The sequence below is a fragment of the Kogia breviceps genome, chromosome 8 (genome assembly GCF_026419965.1).
Source record: "Kogia breviceps isolate mKogBre1 chromosome 8, mKogBre1 haplotype 1, whole genome shotgun sequence".
NCBI classification, from domain to species: Eukaryota; Metazoa; Chordata; class Mammalia; order Artiodactyla; family Physeteridae; genus Kogia; species Kogia breviceps.
In genome coordinates this window covers 70,455,171-70,477,535 of record NC_081317.1, presented here as the reverse complement: position 1 = coordinate 70,477,535, position 22,365 = coordinate 70,455,171, and the positions used below count along the sequence as shown (strand labels likewise).

At 38.6% G+C, this 22,365-nt stretch overlaps 1 protein-coding gene across 1 annotated transcript; it reads right to left on the bottom strand.

The window, feature by feature from the left end:
- Window positions 1–1,665: 1,665 nt before the first annotated feature.
- Window positions 1,666–2,152, bottom strand: LOC131761060 (small nuclear ribonucleoprotein E). The gene has a single exon (XM_059071324.2). The coding sequence runs from the start codon at window positions 2,103–2,105 to the stop codon at window positions 1,827–1,829; it is 279 nt and encodes a 92-aa protein (XP_058927307.1). The 5' UTR covers window positions 2,106–2,152; the 3' UTR covers window positions 1,666–1,826.
- Between the last annotated feature and the right edge of the window lie 20,213 nt (window positions 2,153–22,365).

Below are 22,365 nucleotides of genomic sequence, written 5' to 3'. Positions count from 1 at the left end.
ATCATTTCTTTTTCATTTATTTCTGATCTGATCTTTATGATTTCTTTCTTTCTGCTAACTTTGGGGTTTTTCTTGTTCTTCTTTCTCTGATTGCTTTAGGTGTAAGGTTAGGTTTTTCATTTGAGATGTTTCTTGTTTCTTGAGGTAGGATTGTATTGCTATAAACTTCCCTCTTAGAACTGCTTTTTCTGCATCCCATAGGTTTTTGGTCATCGTGTTTTCATTGTCATTTGTTTCTAGGTATTTATTGATTTCCTCTTTGATTTCTTCAGTGATCTCTTGGTTATTAAGTGGTGTATTGTTTAGCCTCCATGAGTTTGTGTTTTTTACTAATTTCTTCTTGTAATTGATATCTAGTCTCATAGCATTGTGGTTGGAAAAGATACTTGATATAATTTCAATTTTCTTAAATTACGAAGGCTTGATTTGTGACCCAAGTTATTATCTATCCTGGAGAATGTTCCATGAGCACTTGAGAAGAAAATGCATTCTGTTTTTTTGGATGGAATGTCCTATAAATATCAATTAAGTCCATGTTGTTTAATGTATCATTTAAAGCTTGTGTTTCCTTATTTATTTTCATTTTCAATGATGTCCATTGGTGAAAGTGGGGTGTTAAAGTCGTGTTACTGTCGATTTCTCCTTTTATGGCTGTTAGCATTTGCCTTATGTATTGAGGTGCTCCTGTGTTGGGTGTATAAATATTTATAATTGTTATATCTTCTTCATGGATTGATCCCATGACCATTATGTAGTGTCCTTCTTTGTCTCTTGTAATAGTCTTTATTTTAGTCTATTTTGTCTGATATGAGAATTGCTACTCCAGCTTTCTTTTGATTTGCATTTGCATGGAATATCTTTTTCCATTCCCTCACTTTCAGTCTGTATCTGTCCCTAGGTCTGAAATGGGTCTCTTCTAGACAGCATATATATAGGTCTTGTTTTTGCATCAATTCAGCCAGTCTGTGTCTTTTGGTTAGAGCATTTAATCCATTTACATTTTAGATAATTATCAATATGTATGTTCCTATTATAATTTTCTTAATTTGGGGGGGTTTGTTATTGTAAGTCTTTTCCTTCTCTTGTGTTTGCTGCCTAGAGAAGTTCCTTTATTATTTGTTGTAAAGCTGATTTGTTGGTGCTGAATTCTCTTAGCTTTTGCTTGTCTGTAAAGGTTTTAATGTCTCCATCTAATCTGAATGAAATCCTTGCTGGGTAGAGAAATCTTGGTAGGTTTTTCCCTTTCATCACTTTAAATATGTCTTGCCACTCCCTACTGGCTTGCAGAGTTTCTGCTGAAAGATCAGCTGTTAACTTATGGGGATTCCCTTGGATGTTATTTGTTGTTTTTCCCTTGGTGCTTTTAATATTTTTCCTTTGTATTTGATTTTTGATAGTTTAATTAATATGCATCTTGATATGTTTCTCCTTGGATTTATCCTCTGTGGGACTCTCTGTGCTTCCTGGACTTGGTTAACTATTTCATTTCCCATATTAGGGAAGTTTTCAAGTATTATCTCTTCAAATATTTTCTCAGTCCCTCTCTTTTCCTCTTCTTCTTCTGGGACCCCTATAATTCGAATGTTGGTGCGTTTAATGTTGTCCCAGAGGTCCCTGAGACTGTCCTCAATACTTTTCATTGTTTTTTCTTTATTTTTTTTTTTTTTTTTTTTAATAAAAACAATCCCACAGCATTTATTGTCATCTGGTAATAACATAAAGGTGAGTGAAACAATATGAATAAATGCTTTAGAACTACACTTCTAACAAAGCACACCTAAAAAAACTGTATTGCCTTCTCGACAATTTCTCACTTCATTGATCATCTAGTTGGAGACACTTTGGAGCAGAGTAATGTTATCTCCTTTTAGCATGATCCGACCCAGTTGTTTTCTTGACTTTGTTTTAGAATGAATCTCTTCTGCATCATCTAATACGAGGTTCATATACTCATCAAAACCAATGATACAGCCCTCTATCCGCATATTCACTTGCTCATAAAGCCACACCTGAATCCGAGATCTATTTTGCAAGTATCTGAAGATGAGATTGATTGGCTGCACCATCACCTTCTGCACCTTCTGGCCCTGGCCCCGGTACGCCATGGTGGAAGCTCACAAAGACCACACTATGCCGCACACTACCTCAAAAAGCAACCGTTTTTTCTTTATTTTGCTCTACGGTAGTTATTTCCACTATTTTATCTTCCAGGTCACTTATTGTTCTTCTACCTCAGTTATTCTACTGATTTCTTCTAGAGAATTTTTAATTTCATTTACTGTGTTGTTCGTCATTGTTTGTTTGCTCTTTAGTTCTTCTAGGTCCTTGTTAAACGTTTCTTGTATTCTCTCCATTCTATTTCCAAGATTTTGGATCATCTTTACTATCATTACTCTGAATTCTTTTTCAGATAGACTGCCTATGTCCTCTTCATTTGTTTGGTCTGGTGGATGTTTACCTTGCTCCTTCATCTGCTGTGTGTTTCTCTGTCTTCTCATTTTGCTTAACTTACCGTGTGAGGTCTCCTTTTTGCAGGCTCCAGGTTCGTAATTCCTATTGTTTTTGGTGTCTGCCCCCAGTGGTTAAGGTTGGTTCAGTGGGTTGTGTAGGCTGCCTGGTGGAGGGGACTAGTGCCTGTGTTCTGGTGGATGAGGCTGGATCTTGTCTTTCTGGTGTGCAGGACCGCATCTAGTGGTGTGTTTGGGGTGTCTGTGACCTTGTTATGATCTTAGGCAGCCTCCTGCTAATGGGCGTGATTGCATTCCTGTCTTGCTAGTTGTTTGGTATAGGGTGTCCAGCACTGTAGCTTGCTGGTCGTTGAGTGGACCTGGGTCTCAGTGTTGAGGTGGAGATCTCTTGGAGAGGATTTACTGCTTGATATTACATGGATTTGAAAGGTCTCTTGTGGACCAATGTCCTGAAGTCAGCCCTCCCACCTCAGAGGTACAGGCCTGACCCCTGGCCAGAGCACCAAGACTCTGTCAGCCATATGGCTAAGGAGAAAAAAAAGAAAGAAAGAAAGAAAATATAAAATAAAATAAAAATTTATTAAAATTAAAAATAATTACTAAAAATAAAAAATAATTTAAAAGGAAAAGAAAATGAAAGAAAGAAGAGAGCAACCAAACCAAAAAACAAATCCACCAATGATCACAAGTGCTAAAAACTATACTAAAAAAGAAAAAAACAGAAAAACGGACAGACAGAACCCTAGGACAAATGGTAAAAGCAAAGCTATACAGACAAATCACACAAAGAAGCATACACATACACACCCACAAAAACAGAAAAAGAAAAAAAAATATATATATATATATATATATATACCATTGTTCCCAAAGTCCACCGCCTCAATTTTGGGATGATTCATTGTCTTTTCAGGTATTCCACAGATACCTGGTACATCACGTTGATTGTGGAGATTTAATCTGCTGCTCCTGAGGTTGCTGAGAGAAATTTTCCTTTCTCTTCTTTGTTCGCACAGCTCCCTGGGTTCAGCTTTGGATTTGGCCCCACCTCTGCATGTAGGTCACCTGAGGGCATCTGTTCTTCACTCAGACAAGACGTGTTAATGTAGTAGCTGCTTCAGGGGCTCTGGCTCCCTCAGGCCAGGGGGAGAGAGGGGTATAGAATGTAGGGTGAGCCTGCAGTGGCAGAGGCCAGCATGATGTTGCAGCAGCCTGAGGCACACCATGTGTTCTCTTGGGGAAGTTGTCCCTGGATCATGGGACCCTGGCAGTGGCGGGCTGCACAGGCTCTTGGGAGGAGAGGAGTGGATATTGACCTGTGCTTGCACACAGGCTTCTTGGTGGCTGCAGCAGCAGTCTTAGCATTTCATGTCTGTTTCTGGTGTCCATGCTGATAGCTGCAGCTCACACCCATCTCTGGAGCTCGTTTAGGTGGTGCTCTGAATCCCCTCTCCTCACACACCCTGAAACAATGGTCTCTTGCCTCTTAGGCACTTCCATACTTTTTCCCGGACTCCCTCCCGGCTAGCTGTGGCACACTTGCCCCCTTCAGGCTGTCTTCACGCAGCCAACACCAGTCCTCTCCCTGGGATCTGACTCCCGAAGCCCAAGACTCATCTCCCAGCCCCTACCCGTCCTGGTGGGTGAGCAGACAAGCCTCTCAAGCTGGTGAGTGCTGGTCGGCACAGATCCTCTGTGTGGGAATCTCTCCACTTTGCCCTCCACACCTCTGTTGCTGTGCTCTCCTCCATGGCTCCAAAGCTTTCCCGCACTTCCCAGACCGGGGCACGAACCCGTGTCCCCTGCATCGGCAGGCGGATTCTCAACCACTGCGCCACCAGGGAAGCCCTCTACTCTGGTCTTTATGATGTCTTTCCTTCTACTAACTTTGCATTTTGTTAGTCCTTCTTTTTCTATTTCCTTAGGTGTACGTTTTTGTTGTTTAATTGAGATTTTTCTTGTTTCCTTAGGTAGGCTTGTATCTCTATAAACCTCCCTCTTTTGAACTGCTTTTGCTGTATCCCATAGGTGTTGGAAATTTGGGTTTCCATTTTCATTTGTCTCTGTGTATTTTTAAATTTCTTCTTTGATTTCTTCACTGGTACATTGTTTATTAGCCTATCATTTAGCCTCTAAGTGTTTGTGTTTTTTGCAGCTTTTTCTTGTAGTTGATTTCTAGTTTTGTAGTGTTGTGGTTGGAAAAGATGTTTGACGGGATTTCAGTTTTCTTAAATTTAGCGAGACTTGTTTTATGGCCTAGCATGTGATCTATCCTGGAGAATCTTCCATGTGCACTTGAAAAGACTGAGTACTCTTGAATGGAATGTTCTGTAAATATCTACCAAGTCCATTTGGTCTAATGTGTTATTTAAGGCTAGTGTTTTCTTATTGATTTTTTTATCTGTACGATATGTCCATTGACATAAGTAGGGTGTTAAAGTCCCCTACTATTATTGTATTATCATATTGTATTTCTCCATTTATGTCTTAATAGTTGTTTTATGTATTTAGGAGCTCCTGTTTTGGGTGCATATATATTTACATGTGTTATATCTTCATGTTGGATTGATCCCTTGATCCTTATGTAGTGTCTTTTTTGGTCTCTTGTTACAGTCTTTGTTTTAAAGTCTATTTTCTCTGATATTAGTGTTGCTGCACTGGCTTTCTTCTGATGTACATTTGCATGGAATACCTTTTTCCATCCTCTCACTTTCAGTCTGTGTGTGTGTCTTTAGATGTGAAGTGAATCTCGTGAAGACACCATGTTTATGGGTCTGTTTTTGTATCCATTCAGTCACTCCATGTCTTTTGATTAGAGTATTTAGGCTATTCACTTTGAAAATAATTATTGATAGGTATGTACCTATTGCCCTTTTGTTAATGGTTTTGTAATTATTTTTGTTGCTTCTTTTGTTCTCTTCCCTTGTGGTTTGATAACTATTTTTAGTGTTATGTTTGAACTCCTCTCTCTTTTCTCTGTGTGTATCTGTTACAGATTTTTGGTTTGTGGTTACTCTGAGGTTTATACATAGAAATATATATACATATATATATATAGATATATAGATATATATATATATATACAGTGATTATTTTAAGTTGCTGATCTCTTAAGTTCAAAAGCATTAACAACTCTGCATTTTTACTCATCCCCCTTGTTTACTATTTTTGACATCATATTTTACATCTTTTTGTTTTCTGTATCCCTTAACTATTTATTGCAGATGTAGATGATTTTACTATTTCTTTTAACCTTCCTATTAACTTTACACATAGTTGATTTGCCACCTTTATTGTATATTTGCCTTTACCAATGAGTTTTCCCTTTCATAATTTTCATGTTTCTAGTTGTAGCCCTTTGTTTCTTGCTTAGAAAAGTTCCTTTAAGATTTCTTTTAAAAATGTTTTTGTGGTGCTGAACTCTTAGCTTTTGTTTGTAACACTTTTGATCTCTCTGTCAAATCTGAATGAAGGCCTTGCCAGGTAGAGTATTCTTGGTTTTAGGTTTTTCCCTTTCATCAATTTAAATATATTATGCCACTCCCTTCTGGTCTGCAGGGTTTCTGTTGAAAAGTCAGCTGATAGCCTTATGGGAGTTCCCTTGTATGTAACTTGTTACTTTTCCCTTGCTGCTTTTAATCTGTCTTTAGCTTTAATTTTTGTTATTTTAATTATAACATGTCCTGTTATGGTCCTCTTTAGGTTGCTCCTGTTTGGGATTCTCTGTGATTTCTGGATCTAGATGTCTTTTTCCCTTCCCAGCTTAGGGAAGTTGTCAACTATTACGTCTTCAAATATGTTCTCAGCCCCTTTCTTTCTCTTCTTCTGGGCCCCCTGTAACACAAATGTTAGTATGTTTGATGTTGTCCTCTTAAACTGTCCTCATTTCTTTTCATTCTCTTTTCTTTTTTCTGCTCAGTATCAGTGATTTCCACTACTCTGTCTTCCAGCTTGCCTAACTGTTCCTCTCATATCATATACTGTTGATTCTTTCTAATGTATTTTTATATCATTTATCGTGTTCTTCATCTCTGCTTTGTTCTTATTTATATATTTTCTTTGCTAAAAACTTCTAACTTCTCACTCTGTTCATTCATTCTTCTCCTGAGTTCTTTGAACATCTTTATGATCATTACCATGAATTCTTTATTGGGTAGATTACCTGTCTCCACTTCACTTAGTTCTTCTTCTAGAATTTATCTTTGCTTTTCCTTTGGAACATATTCCTCTGTTGCCTTATTTTGCTTAATTTGCTGCTTTTATTTCTATGTATTTTGTAGGTTGGTTGTGTTTCCTGACCTTTGAGAAGTAGCCTTTTGTAGGAGATGCCCTATGTGTCCCAGCATTGCACACCTTTTGATCACCCAAGCTGTATGCTCTAGAAAAGCTCCCTCTATGAGCTGTGTCGGTCCTTCTGTTTTGGTGGGCTCACTATTGTGAGTGATCTGGTAGGTGTGGCTGGCTCCTGGTTTGCTTGGTTGCTAGGCCTTACCTTATGGGGAGGCTGTCAGCCACTGGTAGGTGGGGCCAGGTCATGAGATGCCTGGCTGTGGAGCCCCACGGGGGTCACAGGGCTAGTTCTGGCCCACTGGTGGGCAGAGCCAAGTTCTGGACTGGGTGTTCGACTGGCTAGGATCTTGGATCTAGTGTCGGCCTGATGGTAGGCGAGGTCAGTTCTTGACATGGCTGGATGCAGTGTCCAGGATGTCCCCAAACTGGTACTGGCCCACTGGTTAGTGGGGCTGGATTCCAGGGTGGCTGACTAAGGGATCCAAAGTGTCTTAGAGCTGGTGCAAGTCTGCTGTTGGGGTTTCCAGGGCTATTGCTAACTCACTGATAGGCAGAGCCAAGTCCTGAGGTCTCTGATTACAGGGCCCTGGGGGTTCCAGGACTGATGGCAGCCCATTGGTGAGCAAGGCCTGCTGCTCATGACACTCTGGCTGTTGAATCTGGGGTGTCCTGAAGCTGGTGTTGGCCTGCTGGTGGATGGGGCTATGTCTCTGCCTAGCTAGTTGCTTGGTCCGAGGCATCCCAGTACTGGTGCATAGAGGCTGATGGATGGTGCTAGATACCGGGGCTAATAAGCTAGAGGGAGGATTCCAAATTGATGCTTGCCAATACCAGTGTCCTCATGGTAGAACAAGCTACCAAAAATGGCTGCTTCCTGTGTCTGTGTCCCCAGGGTGAGCTCCAGGTGTCTCCTGCCTCTCTAGGATACTCTCCAAGATCAGCAGGTGGGTCCAACCTAGGTTCCTTTCAAATTACAACTTCTGACCTGGGTCTCAGAGCATGTGAGAGTACAATCTCTATTTCCCACAGCTCTCTGTCTCTCCTAAAAGTAAGCCTCACTGGCCTCCAAAGCCAAATGTTCTAGGGGCTCATCTTCCTGGTGCAGGACTCCTGTTCTGGGGAGCCTGATATGGGGCTGTGACCATTCCTCTGCAGTTATAATTATCCTCCCATTTGTGGATTACCTACCTGGGGGCATGGGATTTGACTGTACAACATCTCCATCCCTCTTACCCATCTTTTTGTGGTTCCTTCTTGATAGTTTTAGTTGTAGAATATCTTTTCTGCTAGTCTTCTGGCTTTTCTCATGAGCAGTTACTCTGTAAATAGTTGTAATTTTGGTGTATCTGTGGGAGGAGGTAAGCTCTGGGTCTTCCTACTCCACCATCTTAGCTACTCCCTTAGACACTCATTCTTGTTAAGTAATATGAGACCATGGGCACTAGAGTCAGACTACCTGGATTCAGGTCTCTGCCTCTTAATAACTGCTTGACCTTGAGCAATTTACTTAACTTTCCTCATCTGTAAAACAGGGTTAATAAAAATTCCTGTAAGTTTTGAGGATTAAATAGGTTGTGTGTAAAGCTGTCAGAAAAAGCACATGGAATATTAGCACAAAATTAATGTTAATGCATTATTATTTTGTTGTTATTTTAAGTACTATTAATCTCTACTTTATCTGTGGCATTTCTATTCATGCTTTGTTGCAGAGATTACTAAGAGTAAAATAGAAAAATATTTGAATTCATATTTCAGGTCCTTAGCTTCTGAATCCTATAGCCTAGAAAACTATTTAACTTACCTGTGTTTCTTTACCTGCCCAGTGACGGTGTGAACAGGACTGAGTGAGATAGACTAGGTAAAGTGCCTGGAAGACAGTCAGAACTTATTCAATGTTAGTTACTTTCCCCACTCCCCCCCCTTTTTTTTTACTGTGGTAAAAAAATACATAATATAAAATTTACTGTCTTAACTATTTTATGTGTACAGTTCAGTAGTAGTATGAAGTATATTCTCATTGTTTTGAAACAGATTTCCAGAACTTTTTCATATGGCATATCTGAAACTCATTAAACAACTCCCCTTTCCCCCATTCTCCAAGTCCCTGGCAACCTCCATTCTATTTTCTTTTCCCATGAATTTGACTACTGAAGATACTACAACATATAAGTGGAATCACACAGTATTTGTCTTTTTGTGACTAACTTATTTCACTTAGCATAATGTCCTCAAAATCTATCCATATTGTAGCATGTGACAGGATTCCCTTCATTTTTAAGGTTAAATAATATTCCATTGTGTGTATATACTACATTTTGTTTATCCATTCATCCATCAGTGGACATTTAGGTTGCTTCCACCTCTTGGCTACCATGAATAGTACAGCTATAAATGTGGGTGTATAGTCCCTTTTATCTCTTGTGCTGATGCAGATAATCAAATAACAAGAATATATACTTTGTTTTCATTTTTGCCTCTTCATAGTTAAGGCAAATTATAATTGAATAACAATAGTGTTATGAATGCTATATTTTTCTTAAGTTAATTTCTTAATATAGACTTCAAACGTAACAGAATCAAAAGATAGAAAGAAAAAGAGAAAGAATACTCATTCTGCATTTATCTATTAATTCAGAGTCTTACTATGAGCTCACTTAACTTACTATGTGCTTGTTATTGAGGAAAGAAGAAAAACAGACTTTCTGTAAATGAAAAATAATCTACACTTCAGTTTACATAGTTACTAGAGATGAATAACTGTCAACAACCATCCTATCAGAAATACAGCCCAATTCTGATTTCTGGTTTAGTATCTGTTTTTAATCCCCCTTAAAACTCCTGCCCCTTGTACAGTGTCTAGCACATAATAGGCACTTACCAAATACTCTTAATAAACCTGGAGTGAATGAAGTTTTCATAAGGAAGTAAATCATTCCAACAGGGAACTATTAAATTCCAGGGTGGAAAAGAGAAATGTTTTATTTTGGAAAATTAAGAGGGGAAAGCATTACTTTTTCAAGGAAAAAGAGCAGAGTCCTGAAGGGTTAGTTCAGCAGTGCTTTCCTATATCAAAGGTGATAAGCTGGTTTTTAAAAGTCTTTCTTCAGTTAAGCACTTTTCCATCAAAGAGCTAAATGTACATGAGAGATATTTTTTGAATTCATGTGACTTATGCAATCCATACATATTTTATAATATACCAACCTTTAATACTTAGAAGTACAAGATTCTTTATTTTTCAACTATGGCTTCTTGTCTGAAAGATTCCACACCAATAATCAATTTATCTCCATATTACAAATGCCTCTTCCTGGTTGAGATCATAGACTAGAAACACAAACTCCTTTGGAAAATTAAATACCACAATTAGCAACAGCTAGATTAGTTGACATGCAGTCTGAGGCATATTGCCTTATTAATGTTCCTTGGGCATGTCAAGGGTAAAAGGTAGAAGAGACCAGGAAAGGAGATTGCAGAAGAGAATCTCTATCATCGTTCTCCCTGCCCTGTCCACTCTCTGCCTCTTGAACTCAAGGGCTGAGGCTGTAGAAAGTGGGCAGAGGGTGGAGGCAACTTTCCCTGGACATTGACATAAAAAAATCATAACTGAACTGTAATTATAGTACATTGCCATAGGATAAATACAGACATATTCCAGATGTATTTCTTATCATATATCTAGATGTTGTATTGAATAAATGGCTAGATTATCTCCATCTCACTGTAATGTAAATCTACAATTAAAGAATTTGTCCAAGATTACCGTAGCTGGTAAGTGACATCACTCAAGTTCAAGTTCATGTCTCCTGATCCCAAATGCAAGAAGTTTAGGTTTATAATAGGTAGATGGTTGTATGGGTGGATGGATGGGATGGATGGATACATATTACATTCATACATATACATCTATACTACTGAGGCTTTATAAGAAAGAAAAAGAACCAAATCCCTGATCACATTTTACCAAATATACAGTCCTACTTTTTAAGACATCTGACTCCTCTGCCCCAATTATTTTTCTTTTTAAAAATGAGTGCCAGGTTGGCTGTCCAGTTGCTCAATCTGACAAACTTAAACATTAAGTGCTCTCCCATTAGCCATCTGCAGGTTGCCTAGTCTGTGACTGGTCCATCACACAGTCTTTCCCTTTCTATGCCAAGGTCATCAACATGTGGTATGTAACAAGGCATCCAGTACCCAGCCTGACAACATCATCTTGTGCCTCCATGGAGGGGAAAAAAAGAAACCAACCAACCAACCCCCTAGAAAGGCATTTGCTAACTGCCCACTAGCAAGTGTTGAGTGATAACACATGCAGTTCTCCACATGTTTATGCAGAGTCTCAGATTTATCTGACAGTTTTATACCCTCAGGCATGATACACAATAATTAAAATTAAAAATGTTTTGACAGCCTAAACAAATGGCTCTATAAATTAGAAAGCTGTAAAAAGTCATGGTAGCCAGAAATAAAGATATATAGATAAATCATAAAATTATAAACAAGGAGAATGTTTTAATACAGGCATGTTTTACCAAGACACTTAAAAATACAGGCTAACCTTTGCTTGAAGGAAGATGGTGGTGAAAAGGAATTGTGGGAACTAACATAACCATTCTTTCCTGCTTAGCAAATCTTTTCTCTACCCTTCTCTGGTAACTAAAGAAAAGAAGAAATTTGTTGAGTCTTTCCAACTTCCTCTAAATCTATAATCAGCTGTAGAATATCCAAATTTTAAAAAGCACCTAAATCAGTTGCCTAGAATCTTTACTATTAACCTTCCCAAATGCGTAAAATGATGTGGGCTATATAAAACTTGGCTTGATTTCACATTTCTCGAATGTATGGCACAAAACGTGTGTTTATGAAATGAGCCAAATATATGATCTGCATGTGAACATAATTCACTTCAACTAGATGTGCATGAATGTTAAAGTATCATCTTTCACTTAAATCTATCAGGTTGATGAAAGAAGAAATCATCATATCACCTGGCCTCAATAATTTTCCATTTCTCCCAACTAAGCCTGCTTACCACTTCCCTAATGCATTTAAGTACTAGGCCATTTCAAAAGAGGGAACAAAATAATTGGAAGTAATCAATGGAATTTTCTGTACCTAGAACGGCTGGATTGCCTGAAACCAACCATATCATGTGGATAGTCTTTGTGATAAATTTTCAGAGCAGTCCTTTATTTGGCAGAGTTCCTGAAGATTTATTGCCACTTCATTATCATATCTCATGTATCCATGGATTAAGAAAGGACAACTGAGGAAACACTAATGCTTTTTATGGTAATCATCCTAGACCTTCCCACTTTGTCCTGATCTCTTGCTTTTGATCTTTTGCCCTCTTGGCTCCATTTCTTATTCATTATCCCACTACTGCCTCTCTTGACCTGCTATTGCTATTTGGTCTTCCCAGTTTAATGTTCTTCCCGTGCTCCCTGCAAACAAAGGACCTGGTTCAAATCTGCTCTGCTGGGTCATCCCACTGTGAATCACCTTTTGGGGACATACAACCTGATCTCTTTGGACTAACCCCCCATTCCACACTTATGCCTCGATAGTCCTGCCCCACCTCCAGAAGGCGGAAAGAGAATTTTGCCCCTATTTTGATATATAAATACATGATCTTAAAGTAACCATGTGTACAATAATCCATGATTGGAAATCTTTACATTTTAGAGTTCCTCAGATGTTTTTGATAAACAGTTTTGGGAATCGTGGCAGTTTGTTTGCTTTGTTTTAGCAGCAGAACTCTTTCATCTAGTGAAATCTTTAAAAACAACAATAATGACAAAACCAAAATGCACCTAATTAATAAAAAGACAATTCCTGCTAAAACAGGGAAAGTACAAAATGAATGAAATCATTTCCCGATAGAGCAAAGCCTGAGCCAATGGTAGTAAAATCGAGTGCCTACTTATATTTAAATGAATGGAAAGATCAAGTCTAAGGCAACAGAGTCATGAGGACAGGGCAGTGTTACAAGATCTTTTCATTTTTTAAAGAAAGTAAAAACCTGAGACTTAAAAAAAAAAAATCTCCCAAATGTAAATGTTGACAATTGAATTTTAAAAACCATTGTCTGTCCCTCCTCCACAAAACAAAACCATGTCAGCAGGCCAGAAATGATCCCACAGCCCTCAGTTTGCAACCTGTAATTTAGGCTTTTGTATTAGTTTGCTATTGCTATGAAACAAATTACCCCAGAATTTAGCAGCTTAAAACAACAAACATTTATCTCACACAGTTTCTAGAGTCCACAAATCCAGGGTTGGCTTAGCTGGATGGTTCTGTATCAAGGTTTCTTACAGGTTACATGCAGTCAAGCTGTCTGTTGGGACTGCAGTCACCTCAGTCACTTACATGACTGTTGGCTGGAGGCCTCCATTATTCTCCATATCGGCCTCACCTTTGGCCATCTGAGCATCCTCACCACACAACAGTTGGCTTCCCTTAGAGAGAGTGAGCTAAAACAGAGAGCAAGGCAGAAGCCACAATGCCCTTCATGACTTAGTCTCAGGTCATCTATCATCAGCTCCACCTAATTCTGTCGGTCACACAGACCAGCCTTGGTATGATGTGGAATTGGACTTCACAAAGGTGTAATAGCATGAGTTGGGAGTCATTGGGGGCCATCTTGGAGACTGGCTATTATAGCTTTAGAAACATCAAAATGGGCCAGATATTGGCTGTTCAGTTTTACTCAGGTTTATACCATAAATCCGGTGCCCTTTCTCCTAGCTCCTTACCTTCATCGTTTATTCCTCTTTTCCATCCTCCCTCATCACCAACTTGACTCACAGGAAAACCCTGCTTTTCTGTTCAAAATTGTCTTCAGGCTGAGATTTATCAGCTAGTTCCTGCAGTCCTGGCCCTCTAGTGTGATGAATTGAACTTCCTTTGTATTTAACTATTGGCTCCACCAGCTGGCAATTTGTAGTACCATATGCCAGGGGCCTGGGAGGCAGAGAATAGAAATTAAGATTGGGAGTCTGCAGGTAACTGTGACTCAGATTCTAACACTCTATTCAGCAAATATTTATAGAGAACAGAGTATGTGCCAGTGTCTGTGCTGCTATTGGGGGATTTAGAGGTAAATCTGATACATTGGATAAATCAGGAATCAGAGGTCTAGGTGTTTAAATAGAGGGTGGGGGAACCAGCCAGGAAGTGTAGTAATGGATAGGGAACCATCAAAATGGTCTGAGAGATGCTTGGGAATGTGTGTACAAAGTGGCAAAGAGACAAGAATGTAGAAATTGGAGAGTTGAGACATAGTACAATTACTAAAGAGTATGTCCTGATTGCCCAACAGTTGCTTTTTCCAGGAGTTTGTGTCAAGTTGGAATAGTCCCTGAATCCAAGTGAAGAGAGGGATAAGATACCAGCTGTCAGAGGGAAAGGCCACTGTGACTGCCTATAGTTGGGTTTAGATGATGGTTGATAACAGGTGGTGATTTTGGCTTGGTTCCCTCATCTGTAAAATAAAAATAATAGTAACATAAAATACTACTATCTAATATAAAATCAAATAAATACAAATATATAAATAAACAAATAAATATATATAGAAATTAAAGTCTCACAGGTTTATTTTGAAAATTAGTTTAATTCATTTAGTATATGCAAGGCACTTAGAGCAGTCCCTGGTACGTAATAAGCACTATATAACTGATAGCTACCATCACTCAATAATCAGAGCCTCGTTTCCTAAATCTAAGGGGAGAATATTTGCAAGCCTACGTAGCTTAGATCAAGTGTCTACTCAAGATAGTTGATACGAAAACATTGGGACAGTGTACTGAGGAAAGAAAGAAGATGAAGTCAGGCAAAATACTGGATAATACTGGGTTGGACAAAAAATTTGTTCGTTTTTTCCCATAAGATGGCTCTAGTAGCCCTTAGTTGTCATTAACTTTATTCAGAACAATTTTGTTAGATTGTATTGTAACAGTTGTCATATCAGTGTGCATTTTTAAAAACTTATCAAAATTGGTGAATTTGGGGGTAGCTATTTTAATATTGAAGATGGAAGAGAAAAAGCAACATTTTTGGCATATTATGCTTTATTATTTCAAGAAAGGTAAAAATGCAGCTGAAACGCAAAAAAAAAAGATTTGTGCAATGTATGGAGAAGGTGCTGTGACTAATCAAACATGTCAAAAGTGGTTTGCAAAGTTTCGTGCTGGAGATTTCTCCCTGGACGATGCTCCATAATCGGGTAGACCAGTTGAAGTTGATAGTGATCAACTTGAGACATTAATTGAGAACAATCAACGTTATACCACGCGGGAGAGAGCCGACATACTCAAAATATCCAAATCAAGAGCTGAAAATCATTTGCCCCAGCTTGGTTATGTTCATCGCTTTGATGTTTGGGTTCCACATAAGTTAAGCGAATAAATACCTTCTTGACCGTATTTCCGCGTGCGATTCTCTACTTAAACGTAACGAAAATGTTCCGTTTTTAAAACAAATTGTGGTGGGTGATGAAAAGTGGACACTGTACAATAATGTGGAATGGAAGAGATCGTGGGGCAAGTGAAATGAACCACCACCAATCACGTCAAATGCCACTCTTTATCCAAAGAAGGTGATGTTGTGTACATGGTGGGATTGGAAGGGAGTCCTCTATTATGAGCTCCTTCCAGAAAACCAAACGATTAATTCCAACAAGTACTGCTCCCAATTAGACCAACTGAAAGCAGCACTTGACGAAAAGCATCCAGAATTAGTCAACAGAAAACGCATAATTTTCCATCAGGATAACGCAAGACCGCATGTTTCTTTGATGGCCAGGCAAAAACTGTTACAGCTTGGCTAGGAAGTTCTTATTCGTGTGCCACATTCACCACACATTGCACCTTCGGATTTCCATTTATTTCGGTCTGTACAAAATTCTCTTAATGGAAAAAATTTTAATTCCCTGGAAGGCTGTAAAAGGCACTTGGAACAGTTCTGTGCTCAAAAAGATTAAAAGTCTTAGGAAAATGGAATTATGAAGTTGCCTGAAATATGGCAGAAGGTAGTGGAACAAAAGGGTGAATACGTTGTTCAATAAAGTTCTTGGTGTAAATGAAAAATGTGTCTTATTTTTACTTAAATATTGAAGGAACTTTTGGGCCAACCCAATACCAACAACTAAGAGACAGAATCAGAAAATGCATATTTATTAAATTTTAAATGTGTTTGATGGGAAAAGAAACTCCCTTAAATGGATTACACATCTCTTTAGTTTTTTAAGTAAAGTATTCTCAATATGGTGTATGTTTTTCTTGATTTTACAGGTTATAATTATTATTACTACAGTGTAATATCACAATAGGTTTGGGTTTTTTTTATTATATGAAGTGTTGTATCCTATACTAAATTATCTCAAACTTCTAAACTTTTAAAGTTCTTATATTTACTATTACGTAATAGAGTCAGTAAAACTACACTGCTAATGGCTTTTACTTATTAGTGCTATCAGAATCCCAAATTCAGATAGACTCTCCCTTCTTTCCAATTGCTGCTTCTCTTTGTTCCCTGGGAATCAATGACTGAGATTATTAGCATTATCTGCCAAAAATAAGGTAGATTCTAAGTAAGAACGTGAGAAGTCTACCTATGAATAAAATATATTTGGTCTTTATTATATCTATTTAGATTGATCAGGAGTCTTTTTACCTCTACATGACTATATCACTCTGAGGATTTCACACTGAAAGAGAGGCTTACACAATAATAGGAATTGTGGGGCTTCCTTGGTGGCGCAGTGGTTGAGAGTCCGCCTGACGATGCAGGGGACACGGGTTCGTGCCCCCGTCCGGGAAGATCCCACATGATGCGGAACGGCTGGGCCTGTGAGCCATGGCCACTGAGCCTGCGCGTCCGGAGCCTGTGCTCCGCAACGGGAGAGGCCACAACAGTGAGAGGCCCGCGTACTGCAAAAAAAAAAAAAAAAAGGAATTGTGGTAGGAATGGGTGGGGGAGTACAAATCAGGAATATTTCTTTGGGGAAAATCAGGAAGTGTAAGAATCACAGGGAAGCTGCCAACAATGATCCCAACTGCTTACAACACTAATGTATAGTTCTTATGACTCAGGAAGCCAACAGAAACCAGTTCTAGTGCTTTTAGCTGTCTACAGCACTTCAAGGGCGATTCTCAGAAGACTCACTGGAATTCATGGAAATCCCCATGAATTCTTGATTTCAGGAGAATCCCCAGAAGCCAAGGGAAGCTGCTGTAGATCATCTTGGTTGTCTACATATACCTGCTGCAAGAATAATGACTTCTTCTATCCCACTTTCAAATCTTCTATCCAAGATTGTATCCTACAACCATGCAATGAAAGGGATTCTGTAAGATGCAGATCCAGACTTCTACTCTACAAATGTAGAAGGGGTCAGGGGTGATGCCTAGTCAGCAATAGGGAGTTTGACACAGTCCACCCCTTTATTAACTTAACAGTTATGCACATCTCTTTACCCATATTTGAAATTTCAAATAACAACATCATGCTTATGGCTAATATATATAACTATACCTTGAATAATCAAAGATGTGCTCACTTTGTTCCCCAAGATGGAAAATAGAAATTTTATTAGTTTATAAGTTTTTTTACTATTTTTTGAGTAATTCTTATTCCTTTCCTCAGTGAGTACTCTTTTAATATTCTGTAACTTAAAAAGAAGAAAACATTACTAAATAACATGTAAAATAAATATATAAGAAAGCTAGGAACAAACTGTGTATATCTACTATGGTCATCATTTCTGAAACTGGTCATGAGGCCATGTTGGTTATTTTTTTCTTCCATTATTTATTCTATATTCCATTTATTTCAGCTAAAATCACAGCTACTCTGATCCAAACCTTCATTTCCAGGGCTATTAGTGGTCCTCCCAGTATTGCATTGCCATGGTCTCCCAATAACTTTTTTTTTCCCAATAACTTTTACTCTACATAAGTTCTAAGTGTTTCACAAGAGAATATCCTACTTTCAGATGTACTCCTTCATGTCCCACTATATAACATTATGAAACTACCCCCATTTCTATAGCAAAACCGATATCTCCATTCAGTACCATAATGCCCCTTTGCCCAAAGCATTAGGCATTATGGCATTATAGCTAGCAGCAAAAGAAGCTCCAAAGTGCCAGGTAATAACCTCAACTTCCAGTTAACTACATTCATTGTTGTGCCCCCATGGAAGCACTCCTCCCTTGGGAACTAATATCTTTAAACCAGAGACTTCAAAGTTGCAAAAGCAAGAAGCAAAATGTCTTGGAGTAGGCTATTAAGGGATAATAGAGAAAGAAGCCAATTTTACCCCTTCATTCCCCAAATTGTAAGTTCTAGCTATAGGAAAACAGCTCCATTATTGATTTCTGGCTCAGAAAATATATGGCGCCATATTGGTTTTTCCCAGATCCATAACAGCTAGCACCATAACTGGGTCTTCAGTAAGCTGTTCCACTATTCTATTAGGCAAATCCCTTTGGGGTTATAAGAGAGATAAGATCAATGAATATTGTGGTCATGCATCTATTCTTTTGTTGTAAAGTGAGTTTCTTTGATAGAAGCAATGTTGAGTGTGATGCCTTGATGGTGAAAAAGATAGTCAGAATATCCACATACAATGTTGCGGGTAGAATCACTGCAGATTACAGGGAGGATAGGCAAATAATATATAGAGTAAATATCAATTACAGTGACTAAAAATTTCAGACTCCATGATGGAGTCTTCCAATGTGATTACTTGCCACCAGGGGGTTGACCAGTATTCCCAAGGAATGATGCCATACTGAGCACTCAATGTTGTCTCTACTCTTGGTGTGTTGGGCACTCAACAGTAACTGCCATCTGTGTTGTTAAATCTATAGGTAATTTTAACACATCCTTCCTTCAGAGTCCACTTTGTTCATAAACTCATGACTAGAGAAAGAGGCTGACTAGATACACCAAACAGATATTCTTGTCCACCTGATCAATAAGAGACTCCTTTTCAGGGAAACCTTTTTTTAAGAATTCACATGGATACAAATATTCTCATATCCTGCACCTATTCTGAGATAGCTCCAGCCATGTACTTCTTCCTCTGTCTTCCTTATCATTTGCTCTTCAAATTTACTTCCTTTGACCATCTGGCCAAACCATTAACTGTTGCCCACAAATTGACATAAACTTTACCTCTGCATATGTATCTTTCCAGGTAAAGGTAAAAACTAGATGCATCATTAATAGTTCTGCTGGGAATATTCCCTTCCCAAATGTCTTTCAGAGTCATTTCAGAGTATCCTTCAGTGGTCTAAGTTGGTGTTGTGGTGGCATTCTTTGTGGGACTTTTAGCCTTTAAAATAGGCCTAAGGTCATTCTTTCTTATAATTAGTAGCATGAACTTTCCATGGGGTTGAGGGAGAAGTGGCTATGTATCAATCATAGTTACCATGACAGTCAGCTGCACATGAATTTACTTGGTCCTTAACAACCTGCTAGAATCCAGTCTCATATGTCGCCCTTCCATTTGATTATGAAGTGTTGTCAAACATGACCGAATTTATGTCTACATGGCACACACAACACCTTATCCATGAGCTATAACTCAAGTAGCATGGTCACTTGGTGTTCTAGGGTCAGTTGTTCAGTCTCCACTATGGCCCAGTAACAAGCAGGCATTGTGTTTTCAAAATGAGCCTATTTCTCTGCAAAACAGGGCATGTCTTTCTCTCCAAATTTTAGAGTTACACTCTGTGATTCTCTCATTGGGGTTGCCACAGGTACCATATCAAAACCATAAGAATTACAGATAATTAAGTTACAGTTGTATCTAGTGAGTCATATGGTTAAAATGGGGAATCAACTTACCCTGCAGCCTGGACCTGCTGTGAAATCTCTTCTTGCTCTGGGCTCTAGTCACAACTGGCACCACTGGTAACCAGGGTGGAATAACATGTTCCTATGTTGTCTATCTGGGTTCCAAATGCAGCCATCGTCATCAGTTATTGTGACTCTTTATTAGTAGCAGAAGGTATAAGATACATCAATTTGTCTTCCTCTTTAAATAGGATCCCATTGCTTCCTAGATCGCTGGACTCCTAAAGATCGCACTGGAGTAGCAGGTCCCTGAATTTCCCTAGGGTTTATTCCCGCCCTCTAACATGCATATACTTAATAAATTCACTTTGAGTACTTTCTACTTCCATGTCCACTCAGCATTGCCATCAACATAGTAGACCAGTATGGTACCCTATGAGATGCTGGTATGATCAAGTTCCTTTTAGAAAAGATGAGTTCTTTTCTAACTCCTAATGTGCTCCAAATCATCTGGAACTCTTGTTAAAATGCATATTTCGATTTGGTAGGTCTGGAGTGGGACCTGAGATTCTGCATTCCTAACAATCTGCCAGGTGATGGTAATCACACTTTGAGTACAAAGAGACTAGTTTCAATAAGAGAGTCAGAAAGTTGTCATACCCCTGAGTAAAGTCACTGATGATATAATGCTCTCTCTTCCAAATGAAAGCAAACTACTGGTGATCCTGTTTACTGATAGAAAAAAGAAGATGTCAAGTCAATATCTGCATAGCAGTTTGCAAGGTTTATGTTGGACATGCCCCAATAAAGAGTTGTAACAGTAAATGCAAAAGGAGCCACCACTTGATTAAGTCTGTGAAAATACACTTTCATTCTCCAAGAGCAGTCTATCTTCTGCACAAGTTAAATTAGGAGATAAAAGATAATTAACAGAAATCAGTATATTTCATCTTCCGAATCTTTGATGGTGGAACTAATCTCTACATTTTCCCTAGGAAAGCAGTAATATTTATGATTTGCTATTTTGATAGAAAATGTATTCCAGGTGGTTTCACTTGGCCCTTTCTACCATAATAGCCCCCAATGCATTGATGAAGGAGTAACCAGAGTATCAAATGTGTGTATTGGGCCAGTTGCCGAGTATATCTGTCCCTTGCTTGCATCTAAGAACTAGAGAAATAACTACAGAGTGGGGCTGTAGACTCATTGGTCTTACTGTAAATGGACTCAGACTTAAACTTCATTTGTCAACTGAACTTCTTGAGCCCCTACTCTGACTGATATATCAGGTCCACAAAGATTCGTGTTTGTATTCGTTTTTAAGAGGTATACTGTAATCTCTGAAAAGTCTCAGTAGATCTTTTTTCCCAATACACAGTCACTCTGATAAATAACCACTCTGGAGAAATGCTTCGAGGGAGAAATGTAGATCATACTTGTGGCAGTCTTGCAGGGTCCTTCTTCTAGGAGCCTGTGCCTAGCCATCATTCAAGAAACTCTGTATCTGTACTGGTTTGGGAATTGAATGAAGAGCTGTGCCTTTCTCCTTTGATGTCTGAAGTCAGGTGTCCATTCACTAGGACTAGAGGGTGTTTCCTTTTTTTCCCCACTTCTATGGATTAAGTGCATCTTGATAAGGCTGTTCACTAACTTCAGTCATAGGGACATCATGACCACTGCCAAAGATTTCTACTGGCTAAATCAAACCATCCTGAATGGGGTTATAGACCTGACACCTAATACAATAATAACATCGATCTTATCATAGGCACTTAAGCCTTGCCACTTAATCACCTCCCACTTCTGGAGGCCATCATCCTCTAATGAAATCAAGGAACCTTTTTTAGTGGCTGTATCTTTCACCCACATTCCCAGATTACAGAGAAAAGCCACAACAAATCCTTTCAGGGCGGCTGCTGGTGCTACCCTTATCAAGTCATTTCTCAATACCTCAGAGAAAAGTGTGCCCTCTTAGCCCTCCTAGGAACCTAGTGTACATGGGACTGTGTGCAGGAATTGATATGATAAATCAAATTTATCATTCTTACCTTCATAAACTTCTGAATTCCTTCCTCTGCATCTTACCAAGGAAGTTCTAACATCACAGAAAGTAGGACAGTGTTGAGTCTTATTGTCATTCAGATGACCAAGTAAATTATTAAATACTAGCTTATTGAGATAACACATGGAATGCAAAATCTCTGCTAAGTGCACCCATATTGATACAGTTTACATTTCTCTCTCCCTTGTGTTAAAACTTATTTCCGTACACATTCTCTAGGTTCTGCTGATATCAATAGGCAAAAATCTTTCAGTGAAATGCTACCTCTTCCAGAGTCAGGTGTTATAACCATCTTCTGGAATCTGTAGAGATTTGTCTCAGATTATGAATCTGGAAGCAAAAAAGGTGGTAGAGGTTAGTTTTAAGAAGAATTGATATCCCCTTGTAAGGCAGTTTTTTCAGATGAGGTCCTTCACATGGCTTTAGGCAAGGGAAGTCTAGCATTCCTCCTAGTGACCTATTAATGAGATCAACAATCACAAATGCATTCATGGAAAGAGAGGTCCATTCAATCAGCACTGTTTATCCTGTGCCCTCAGGCAAACATGCCTTAGTTTTGTACAAAACTGATATTAAAGGTTTACCTGTACTGTAACTAAAATTTATAAACTTTGAAAAGAGTTAAATATTTAAATGCTAAACTTCCATTTAGTACTAGGTGTCATCACTTATGCCATTGTATTCTCTATTAACATGTTAATTATCTAATAATTGTATAACCTAAAGCAAAGAGAAA

Excerpts from the sequence above, each read along its gene's own strand:
- LOC131761060 (XM_059071324.2), bottom strand. The coding sequence starts at position 2,105 with ATGGCGTACCGGGGCCAGGGCCAGAAGGTGCAGAAGGTGATGGTGCAG.